Source organism: Xiphophorus maculatus, chromosome 2 (assembly GCF_002775205.1).
Source record: "Xiphophorus maculatus strain JP 163 A chromosome 2, X_maculatus-5.0-male, whole genome shotgun sequence".
Classification (NCBI taxonomy): domain Eukaryota; kingdom Metazoa; phylum Chordata; class Actinopteri; order Cyprinodontiformes; family Poeciliidae; genus Xiphophorus; species Xiphophorus maculatus.
The window spans coordinates 6,295,487-6,306,937 of record NC_036444.1 but is presented as its reverse complement, the minus strand read 5'-3'; the positions used below and the strand labels follow the sequence as shown (position 1 = coordinate 6,306,937).

The following is an 11,451-nucleotide window of genomic DNA, read 5'->3' as shown; positions in this document are numbered from 1 at the left end:
GTCCACTTGTTTGGTCATTGTTGTAAAAGACTAGATTGTGTTTAAACCAAACCATCAAATCTGTAAATACATCACTCATTCTTCATTCTTGTTTGAGATTTAATGACATGGGGTTTAGTCTAGTTTAGTTTATTTAGGATCCACATTTAGCTGCTGCTGTTCTTACAGTGGTCCACATATCACATGATTTACGTCACTAAAACAGTTTTGAGAAATTACATAAAAACAAAAGAAGACATGGAAGAAAACATAACATGTACAATAGTTAAATGTAGTATTGTAGCCCTTCTCTGTTCATCTCGGCGCCAGTAGACAAACACTCAGATTCACTGAATTTATTCTGAGGAGAGAAAATCAAACTGGTGGCTAACATCAATCCAGCAGCTTCTGCCCATTTACAGTAATTAAAATCCAGTAAATAAACCTAAACAAACTACAGAGCAATGAACAGCTAACAGTTGTAAAATTAAACAGAGCTAAAATGCATAGCATTAGTTATGATAACAGTCAAAACATAGCAAAAGAAATTACACACGAAACCCTGTGTGTAATTAAATTTATCTAAAGTATATGTTAAAATATAATACTGGTAAAGAAAACACAGAGCTGATTCGAACCCAAACGGCAGTTACAGAAACTGTCAGTTACTGGTTGCTACGGTAACCGCCAACAGCAGCGTTAACAGAACTTATGGAGCAAAACAATGTCAGGATAAAATAACTTTTTGACTAAACAAAAGTTAATTTTAAGAATACATAAACACATTTTGACAATATTGTTAATTGAAAAGCTGTTATAGAATGACATTCGATTCACGTCAAGGAACTTACATTGTCAGTAGCTGACTAAAAAAAAAACAATTATTTGTTAACATTTTTACTACCATTAAATATAACACACATTGGCATTAAATTTCAGATAAACCCCACAGCTGGTCATTTGTGCCTCAGAAATCCTTTTGTTTTCATTTGGATTCTTACTTTTATTTCCTGTTTTGTGTAGATATCAAAATAAATAGCAGTAGCTTTAAGGTGTGATTGTCCTCATGTCATTCACTGGGGGGAAAAAAGAGGTAGAAGTGGTGTGGAAAGTATTTTCTGGGTCACCCCAGCAGGCGATGAATTGAAGAGTGGAGAGCTGTGAAGTTGCTGTTATAGCCCAAAGGAAGATATTTTTCCTGGACCATATGGGCCTCTAAAGATAGAGAGGAGGAAATTTATCTTCAAAACAGCCAGCCCTATTGTACCGCAGTGTTTTTCATTCTCTCTTTTTATTCCTGTAGTTCATTATCAGCAAAACTGCAGCATAAGAACGTCAGATGAAACTATCAAGTCCAAATTTGTAAAAAACAAAAGAATTGTTTCAACTGCACGCTTTGTTAAATCTCATTAACTCATATTCAATCATCCGTGTAACCCAAGCAACTACACACAGGTAAACTCTCTGAGTCCTAAAGCATTTCACTAAATTATTGTTTAAAAAACTGCAATGAATGTATGAGACTTTGTTAGAGGAAGAAAAATGAGCATGTGCCTTTAAGAGCTCTATGTCCCACTCTTCATGTCTTTCTCTAAGCCTCATGTGTTTGTTGGCATCAGCTGTCCCCAGAGCTGAAGAGAGCAAGGACATCTTTTCTTTCACGACTGTGGGATTAGGAGAAGAAGTGGCTTTCTTACTCTGCAGGCTGTCATCTCAGCTCCAAGAAGACAAAACAAATTCGACACCACGAACAGGCGACCGAGAGAAGATGAGGATAAGTGAAAAGTTTGGATTGCAAAGCAGATTTTCTTTAAATTTGCTGCTTTTAGACCTCGAGGAAAATGGATTAACAAGCCTGCAGATGCAGAAGAATCATCTTATTTAGTTTCCACCATAATGGAAGATCAGTCTTCTTCACTGTCTTCTGGTGTCCAGCTTGCGTCTTGTCCTCCACACCCGGAGCAGGGCACCCGGCGGAGAATCGGCCGCTCTGAGGAGAGAGCCCCTTTACCCATTCCTGGCCTTGCTGCAGACGTCCTGCACATGCGAGTGAAAGAAGGAAGCAAAATTCGCAATTTACTGCGGTTTGCAACCGCCCGCATGCAGGGGGAAGGACAGGACAGCAGTGCAGCGGCAGTGAGACAGGTGGTCTTCACAGGCCTGGGCAGGGGCATCACCAAGACCATCACCTGCGTGGAAATCCTGAAACGCAAAGTGGCAGGGCTGCATCAGGTGTCCAAACTTTGCTACATGACAGTTAATGAGGTATGGGAGAGCGCACCGCAGGAAGCAGCGACCACAACCGTGGAGAGGACGGTGCCGGCCATCTGCATCCTGCTCTCCAAAGACCCGCTGGATCCCCAGGAGCTGGGCTACCAGCCTCCACAAACCTTCAGCGGTCCCACAGAGGAAGAGGAGAGACGAGGGGATCTGCGAAGAACAGCTGGCAGGCCGAATTTACTGCACACTGCCAAGAGGCTCAGTCTGGATGATTGGACCAGATGTCCTCCTAAAACCTACAAAGTTTAGCTAAAAAGCCAGAAAATGTGCAATTACATGTTCCTTCTTCGTAGTAATGTTTGACTGAAAAAAGTACTATTGTTTTTTGTGAAGTAATTTATAGCGGTGCACCTAGTTCTAATTTTGGGAGATCGGTGATTGGCCGATACTTACATGTGAAGCCGATCTTATCAACCAAGTTTGCTGTCCTTTTCTGGTCTGCTGTGACAGAGGTTTGACCCAACAGGTCATGTCTGCATGTTTGCAGTCAACAATAGTCACTCCACTGTTTCCAACTCGACAAGTTTCTTGCTATATTTAGCGACATTTCAGACAAAGAAAAAGAGACAAAATTAGAATCGGCAGGTCAGGCTTTTTAAAGATCGGCAAGCGGCGATCGGCCAGAAAACTGCAATCGGTGCACTCCCAGTTATTAGATACTGTTTTAGGGCTGGACAATACGGCTGAAAAACGTATCACAATATAAACATTTCATATCAGTTGATATAAATTATAATAATTATTTTTGTTTAACTTATCAAACTAAAATGAAATGAAGTAAATAAAAAGCATCAAGTACAAAAGTGCAGCAAGGTATATTCAAAAGTTAACTCTATTACAGTTTTGACTTTTTAAACTACTTTTAATAATTAATTGAGCGTTCTGTACGGTTTGGTAGCTAAGATCAATTGGAATGTATTTATAATTGAATTGAGATTATATTTCTGTAAAGTGTCATAAATTGGCGTTAAATAAATAAAACTGAATTAAACTGATTTATAATTTCAGTTTCAAGATTCATATTCGTCAGCTTCTGTTTTTTCTATTGTAATAAAAAAAACTGTTGTTGTTTTATTTATCTATCAAGGGAGAAAAATTTATATAAGTAACCTATACAACCTGCTCCAAAAAGAAATCTGTTAGCATGGGCACTACTATACCTTCTTATGTATAGTAAGCAAAAACATTTTTAGTTTATTAGTTAGTTAGTTTCCTTGTTTGTACAAAAAACAAGGAAATAATATTACTATAAATATTATTTTCTATCTACACAATACATTGTGTTGTCTCAAATATATAATATATATATATATATATATGCATTATCCATATTGTAATTAGCTTCATAAGTTTTATTTATAAAAGGAATTATTTCTTCTGCTTTCAATATGCTACGTGGAAATTGTTATTTTTATGCATTTTCTTTTTCATTTTAGTCTTAGATAACTAAATTTTTGGCCATCTGATGATGCTATTGTAAAATATTAAATCATTTCTTAAAACCTGCCTCTTGTAAAGTCAGAAATGTCAACAATAATCAAATATGCGTGGATTTTATGGTCGATTTTTAACTCTTTTTAGAGTTCTATGTGTGGTTTTCATCCTTGTTTTTATAATCTGTGTTTTAAGATGAACATGCCAATGGAAATAAAGGCAGAAATGAGCCACTTGGCTTATGTTCATTTATATGTGTTGTCCCGTTTTTTGTTTTTGTTTAAAAATACAATAGAAACTGAACTGAGATGTTATGATTGGAAGCTTATTTCTGCCAGTTTGATGGGAAAACAAAAACAAAGGTTATCTGTATCTGTTAGATAAGACATTTATAGGTTAGTCATGATGACTAACCTATAAAGATTCGCAGCTAAGTCATTATGAGGTAGCACAAGTATGAAATTCCATTATTATGAGATAGCTAAGATTAAATTATAAAATAGTATCTCATAATTATATGGTAGTTCAGTCATAATTATCATATACAAGTTTTGTTGTTGCGGAAACGTGTGTTCATAGTTATGTTTAGTTACTCAGTACTTAAGTAATCTTTTACAGAAGACTTTTTCACTCTTTCTTGAGTAAATTCTTGCACTTGCAATACTTGTTACTTTTACTTAAATGAAAATATGCTGAAGTGGTGATACTCTTACCCGAGTACAGCTTTTACTACTCTATCCACATCTGATTATATGCATATTTATATATTTAATAATTTATCATTATCAGTTATGATTTTGTTTTTCTTTTGTGGCTCGTGTGTAAGGTATTTGTAGAAACATATTTAACATTTCCTGTCACTCGTGGCAGACCAAAACAGGTCAAGAATGAGCTCCGCTTTGCACATGCGCAGAAGGACCTTACCTATCTGCTGGCGCCTGCCGTTAGAGCCGCTTCCTCCGGATAAAATCATACCGGTTTGTCTTGCTGGCTGCGCCGCATCATGTTCAGAACTGCCGTCCGACTGTCGGTCTCCGGTGCTCGGAGTTTAACTCGAACACAACCGAGGTGCCAAGGTATTTGTTTATCGTTTCTCTCTGAGAATTGGCTGTTTAAATGCGGCAGGGTGTGAAAGTGTAGGGGCGAAGTTCATGCGGATATCCAGTGTTTGTCAGCACACTGCGGTCCCAGCTAAGCTAGCTAACCAGCCGGCCGCTTAATAATACACTCAGTTTAATTAAAGCTTTTAACATGTTGGTCAATCGGTTAACATAAAAACGTAAAAATACATAATATGAGGCTGCTTTGTTGTGATATTATCCAAATGTCTCGCTCGCGGGTGGTTGTGTCCTTGCCATGACCCAGCTGGGACATGCTAACATGCTAACCGTGTTAGTTCATCTGCTGAGTGAGCCGGCTGCGGACATTTCTGCACTAAAATGGACTGGCAGCGTCTTCAGCGCCTGAGAAAAGCACATCATTCTGATGCTTACGTGATATTACAGCTTATCTAATTCATTTTTTAGGTCAGAATGATCTACAGGATATCCATTAGATTTACAGTTGATCTTACGTGTCTAATGCGTAAGTGTATCATCAGCTACGTGCAGTCCTATATCCGGACAATGGAAGTGATCCACCTGACGCGCAGCATTTGCCCTTTTTCTCCTTCACTCACTGCAAACTTTGCCTCTTATGACCTTCCATGTGACAACGTTGTGTAACACTGAACACCACTGAAAGTGACTTTAGGCACTGACTGTTGTTTTGTTTTTTATCACACAGCTCCTCTGGCATCAAGGTGTTACTCCCACGGGAAACAGGAGACGGATGAAGAGTTTGATGCCCGCTGGATTACATATTTCAACAAGCCTGACATCGATGCATGGGAGTTGAGAAAAGGTGGGTTTTTAATCACACCAAATCTATAAAAGACAAATAATTGTGCAGAATGGTGCTAAACTTCGGTATGAGGAAGTTGCTTCCACAAGGTTGGTTTATATTAACTGTAGGTCAACAGGGGTTTGGTCAGATTAATATTAGACTCAGAGTCAATCGGTCTGGATTAATTCCTCATCACAACATCCATGCCATATGGATCTTCTTTAATTTTCAGACTGCATTATTTAGGTTAGTAAAGATTAGTTTGGATTGTCTCTCAGAACCGTTTTTAGAATTAACCTCAATTAAAAGTTTTTTCATCAGCAGTGGTGTAGAGCGCAGACACAAGCTAGAATAGGAAATTATATTACTTTAGTTAGCTGGATGGTCCTTTGCTGTCCTAACTGTTTTATTTTTGAAATGGTACTGTTGAGGAGTGCTCATCTTTCTGAGTTTTAAGTCATTTTGTACTCAAATGTAACACTTCCTACTTTTAGATTAGATGTTTCTTCCTTATGATTGTAGATGTGTAATAGCTTAGGGTCTTTTTATATAGCCTTCTTTTAACCTGCATTTGTAATTGCAGGGAAAAAAATGCGCAAAATAAATATAATAAATGTCAAACTGGCATATAAACATGCAGTGGTAATCTTTCTGTTATCAGTTAAATAAAGCTTTTCAGATTTTCTCTAGTTTGCATTAAAATATATATATTTTTTACTTCCTTAAAAGATAAATGACCTTACCTTACTTTCTATCGCTCACTGACTATAAGTAGAATAAATGTAATAATTTTTGAGATTTATTCACCAACAAAGTAAATGTGAAGCAGATAAAAGCAGCACAAAATATATAAATGTATAACCCTTTCTTATTAGCTGGTCTGGATTGAATAAAACTCGGTGTACTGCTGGCAGTCAGGTTCTGTTGCTCCCAACTGTAATTCAGTGAAGAATGCAGTCTTTGGTGAATATGAAGAAACAGGAAAAAATATTTTTAGGGAACTTTACTGATTCCTGGAAACATTAAGATCAGTTTTTTAAGTTTGCTGTAATTCAAGTTGAAACTTGTGAGTTTAGGAATTTTTATTGCACAGCGAGATGCAATTTTCTTTAACTGTTTCCATCCGCTTTAATGTACAGCTTTACACAATTTTTTCTTTTTTTGCTTTTGGATTTGTTTTTTTGTTTGTTTGTTTTTACCGTTCCCTTTCACCCAACCAGACTGACTAGTCTCTGTTTCTAACATCAGGTGTTTCAGGCTACTTTCACAATTTAGTTAAACCTTAAAGTTAAATTTATTTCTTTTAGGCTCCACTACGCCCTTATCAACAAAATGTTCTCTCTGGTGCCTCCATTAACTGGGCTGGGGTGTAAAATACAAGTTTGTGTTTCCATAAAAGGAGCTTTTCTGCATCTGAAGATTTTTTTAATCCATTTGCCATAAAGATTTGATTTAAGGTCTTTACTCTCCAAGTTGGAGGCAGAAGTGACGGTGTAAGTTAACTGTTAGCTTACTGACTATGTTTTTGATACATTTTTAGAAAAAATAACACCTTTCTCTGTTCATTTGTTGGATAAGGTCCTTAATTTTAAAATGTAAAATTATGGCCCAATAAGGAAATAACATCTTTGTATATATAGTGTAAAAATGTGTTTTGCTGGGTTTTTTCTATTGGAGGACATTTCATACCTGCTTTGAAAAGGTAAAGGTAATTTTATTTATATGGCACATTTTCAGCAACAATGCAATACAAAGTGCTTTACAGGATTTAAAAGGAAATACAAACAAAATAACAAACCAAAAGAAAGAGCAAAGGAAGAAAAAGCTAATAATGTTGATCCAAAGTAAATAAACTATGCAGGGTTGGTAGATAAGTATAAGTCCTCGGGTCTAATTCCTTTTCTGGGTTGGGAGAATAGGAGTCTAAAATGTAGTTGCTAAGGTAGTTTTTCTGGATTCCAAGATCTAAGCCCTGTTCTGGGTTGCTAAATAAGTGTAAGTAAGTATTCTCTGGACTTTCTAAGTGTGCTCTAAATTTGTAAAAGTACTGTGGAGAGTACTCCACAGTTTCTAAGTAATAAAAACTAAACCAACAAATATAAAATAATTTTCTATAATCTCTGTGATGAAATGTGATTGTGTGGCTGCTTGTTTAGTTAGTTTGGTTTTGCCGTGGGTTCATATTCTGCTATTTCATAAAACTTTAGTAGCATAAGCAGGAATCAGGTCCAGATTAAATGCAGAAGATTTAAAATTAAATTTAGTTGCATGGGAGATTTAAAGCTGCAGTATGTAACTTTTTATAAAAGAAAATCTCTATATTTTTTACATAATTGTTTAAATATGAGAAGGATAATCTGTGAAAAGATTGGGCTCATCTTCCTCCTCCCAATGCTAAATGCTCCCGACCAAAAACAACCAATCGGAGCCAGGAGGCTTGTCTTAGCGCTGTCACTCAACCTCATGTACTTGCTGCTAATTGTGCTAATGACAGAGAAACATGCAGTTACAAAAAAAGACATTTATCTGCCGTTGTCAGTGGTCATGCTAACTAGCCTAGCATTCACAACATGCTAAGCTAGCTGCAGCAGCGTAACAGAGAGGCAATAGACCCACCTTCTGGTTCTGATTGGTTGTTTCTAGTCAGCGCTGAGAGAAGGCAGAGGAGCTAACTTTTTTTTTTTTTTTACAGATTATCTGTCTTGTATCATTCTGTCACAAAATAATGACAATTTCAACAAATACTTAAACCAAAAATATTATAAAAGTTACATATTGCAGCTTTACCATTTTTCTTTCTATTTTTAGGTTTTGAAATACAGAAAAAACTTTTTTTTTTGTATTAGCAAAAAGTAATGGATATAATTGATATTGGAAAAAGCAAAGCAAATATTTGTCAACCTAATGACAAGAACATTAGATATAAATATGTTGTTGGTGTCATTAGGTTGTGGAGATTCAATTAAATTACTCAAAGAAAAACTGTAAAATTGCTAGAAGCTCCAGTTGTTTTTATATTTATATTTAAAATTTATTTAGAACCACAAATCAGAGCCTGTTGCACATCCTTGGTTAAGACCCATGAGATCAAAAGTTTTGTTTACAGGAAGTCAAAAGAGGTAAGTAGAGGAAAATGCTGAGCAAAGGTACAAATTGGCTTGGGTCTGAGTATACAATAAGTCGTTCTGTGTTTCCTGCAGCTCGTAAAGTGTAAACTGTGTTTCAGGGATGAACACGTTGATCGGGTACGACCTGGTACCAGAACCAAAGATTCTTGAGGCGGCGCTGAGAGCCTGCCGCAGGCTAAACGACCTGGCCAGCGCCATCCGCATCCTGGAGGCGGTGAAGGTCAGAAATTCAGAATGTCTGGGAATAATGTTAGCCAAAAATTAAAGAAAAGATTTTAGTTGTAAACTAATGGAGTTTAACTTTGATTCAGGACAAAGCCGGGCCTCATAAAGACATCTACCCGTACGTGATCCAGGAGCTCAAGCCCACATTAAGCGAACTCGGCATTTCCACACCTGAAGAGCTTGGACTTGATAAAATGTACGTTTATTCATTTTAATTTAAATCAAGCATTTCATCTCTTCTAAATATCCCTTCTTTTTTCCACAGATGATGTACGAGAAGATCGAGCTCTTGCATTTAAATGTTGGCCTCATCAAAACACGTCTGAATTAAATTTTGCCTTTACTGGTTTCTTTTGCTTGTAAAATATGGATGAATATTCAATCTTTGTGTGTCGTAAACATACTGGAATTTTATCTTTTTTTTCGTTTCTTGAAAGTTCAACAATCTGCCTAGCAGGACTTAAGTTCAAGTTGCTCTAGATCAAAGCATTACCAAATGATTCTCACCATCTGAATGCTTGTGAAGGTCTTGCCGCCAGGGGGCAGCAGAGTCACACGAATGTAAGGATTCATCTGACTGTATCGAGTCTGCGTTACATCTGTTCATTTCAGGGAAAATGTATTTGCGGGTTGAATAAAATTCATCAACGATGGCGTTGGTGTAATGTGATTACTATTTGGGATTTTTTTTAATTTTATCAGTTAAAATATGGATTTTATTTTATTTATAAGAGTGAAATATGGCTTCCAGATGTTATTCTTTACTAAATATTTGGTGGATATTTGCCAAATATATTTATTTATAAATATTATATAAACATACTGGAACTAAATATATTTATATATTTCAGATATATAAAATAAAAACATGGTTTTATATATTTTCATAAAATACATGAACATATTTTATATCTTTACCCTTATTTTGACTGACTTGCCTCATAGCAAATTATTTTGTTTTGTGAAAACTCATTAAGAGTTTTAGGTTTTAAGTTGCTGACAATTCTGCTGCATTTCAATCCATAATTAAGAATATTGTTTATTCATGTACAAAACTGTAATTGGAACTCATACAAACTTCATAACTGTCCTATAAAATTGTTTTAAAAAGTTCATACATTGACAATTTTTCTAGTTTTCTGAAATCTAGCCTTTTTTTTTTTTTACAAAGAAAATATAGATTTTTAAATATATATTTTTGTATTGGGTGTATGATAATTGAAAAGATTTGGCCATTTTCAGTGGTTCCATTAGATCTGATTACAGTTGTTCAGCCTGAGTCGAATAGTAAACCAACAAGATTTGTAGAAATTAACCCGAGTAGGTAAATATTTTATACTCAAATGTGCAGATTGGTGAAGAAATTAAAACCAATTAAATTTGGCGTTTTTTGTTTCTTTTTTTCCCCTTTTTTGTCCCTTTTTGCATTTATTGCTTGTAGTTTCCTTCACATCCATGAAAGGTTTGCTGTACTGCTGCAGAGTTATGTTCATATCCTGTAATCAATCAGGTCATGTCAACTGCCTCTGCCTTGGGCTTTATTTAGAATGGGGCGGGGCAACTATGACCACAGATTACCACCCACAGGGTTATCACTTGGAGTAAGAATAGAAGCACTTCAAATAAAGTTCTGGTTCTTTCTTTCAATGCCCTGTGGAAAATATTCATGCTGCTGAGTTTTTTCTCTCAAATATCAGATTAACTTAATTGTGAGGTGTATCATTTTTAAAAGTCTTTCCAAATGCAAATTAGAAAAGTGTGTTGTGCGCAAGTATTCAGCTCCCCTTAAAAGTCAGTTTATTGGTAAATGAGGACCACCTGTGTGTAATCCGATTAGTTTTTCTGTGAATGCTTCAGAGAACAAACATCATGAAGACCAAGGAACACAGCAGGCAGGTCAGAGATGGAATCGTGGAAAAGTTTAAAGCCGGGTTTGGTTGTAAAATAATATCCAGAGCTTTGACGATCTCCCGGAGCACCGTCCAGTCCATGTCAGGAAACGGAAAAGGTTTGGCACAACGCAGAACCTACCAAGACACGGCCGTCCTAAAGCTGTAGCCCAGAGGAGGCCTGAGCTGAGCAGAGTCTCTGCCAAGGCACTGCTGGTGACTCTGGAGGAGCTGCAGGGATCAACAACTCAGGTAGGAGATTCTGATAAAATCTGGCTAGAATAAAATCAGAAAAAAATCCTGTTTGTCATATTCGGTGACAGAAAATGTGAAATATGGTGGTGGCAGCATTATGCTGCGGTGATGCATGTTTTTTTGTTTGTTTTTTTCAAATTCACAGATTCTCTGCTTTCAATCTTACTTTAATATTTTACCCAGAGAACCCAAAAATTGTACTCAACTCAATAAGAGTAGCACTACTTCAACAACAGATTTTTACTCAAGTATAAGTGAAAAGTATTTGCTAAAAAGTATCAAGTACTGAGTTATCAGATGGGTTAAAATGTAAAGTTAAGTGAAATTTCTGGTATTTTAAGGATGAAAATGACAATAAGTCATATAAGTAACAATAA

General features: G+C 36.2%; 2 protein-coding genes across 2 annotated transcripts; both read left to right on the top strand.

Moving 5' to 3' along the window:
• The first annotated feature begins 131 nt into the window (after window positions 1-131).
• LOC102223007 (ribonuclease P protein subunit p25-like) lies at window positions 132-2,975 on the top strand. The gene has a single exon (XM_023345531.1). It carries the CDS (start codon window positions 1,876-1,878, stop codon window positions 2,506-2,508), a length of 633 nt encoding a protein of 210 aa, XP_023201299.1. The 5' UTR covers window positions 132-1,875; the 3' UTR covers window positions 2,509-2,975.
• Window positions 2,976-4,590: 1,615 nt separating this feature from the next.
• LOC102219286 (cytochrome c oxidase subunit 5A, mitochondrial) lies at window positions 4,591-9,600 on the top strand. Its single transcript, XM_005795834.2, has 5 exons — window positions 4,591-4,769; window positions 5,479-5,595; window positions 8,804-8,925; window positions 9,017-9,126; window positions 9,196-9,600. The coding sequence occupies exons 1-5, from the start codon at window positions 4,697-4,699 to the stop codon at window positions 9,197-9,199; spliced, it is 426 nt and encodes a 141-aa protein (XP_005795891.1). The 5' UTR covers window positions 4,591-4,696; the 3' UTR covers window positions 9,200-9,600.
• Window positions 9,601-11,451: the final 1,851 nt, after the last annotated feature.

Coding starts and splice junctions, on each gene's coding strand:
- LOC102223007 (XM_023345531.1), top strand. CDS start 1,876: ATGGAAGATCAGTCTTCTTCACTGTCTTCTGGTGTCCAGCTTGCGTCT.
- LOC102219286 (XM_005795834.2), top strand. CDS start 4,697: ATGTTCAGAACTGCCGTCCGACTGTCGGTCTCCGGTGCTCGGAGTTTA. Junction 5,596..8,803: donor TGCATGGGAGTTGAGAAAAG/GTGGGTTTTTAA, acceptor ACTGTGTTTCAG/GGATGAACACGTTGATCGGG. Junction 8,926..9,016: donor GCATCCTGGAGGCGGTGAAG/GTCAGAAATTCA, acceptor ACTTTGATTCAG/GACAAAGCCGGGCCTCATAA.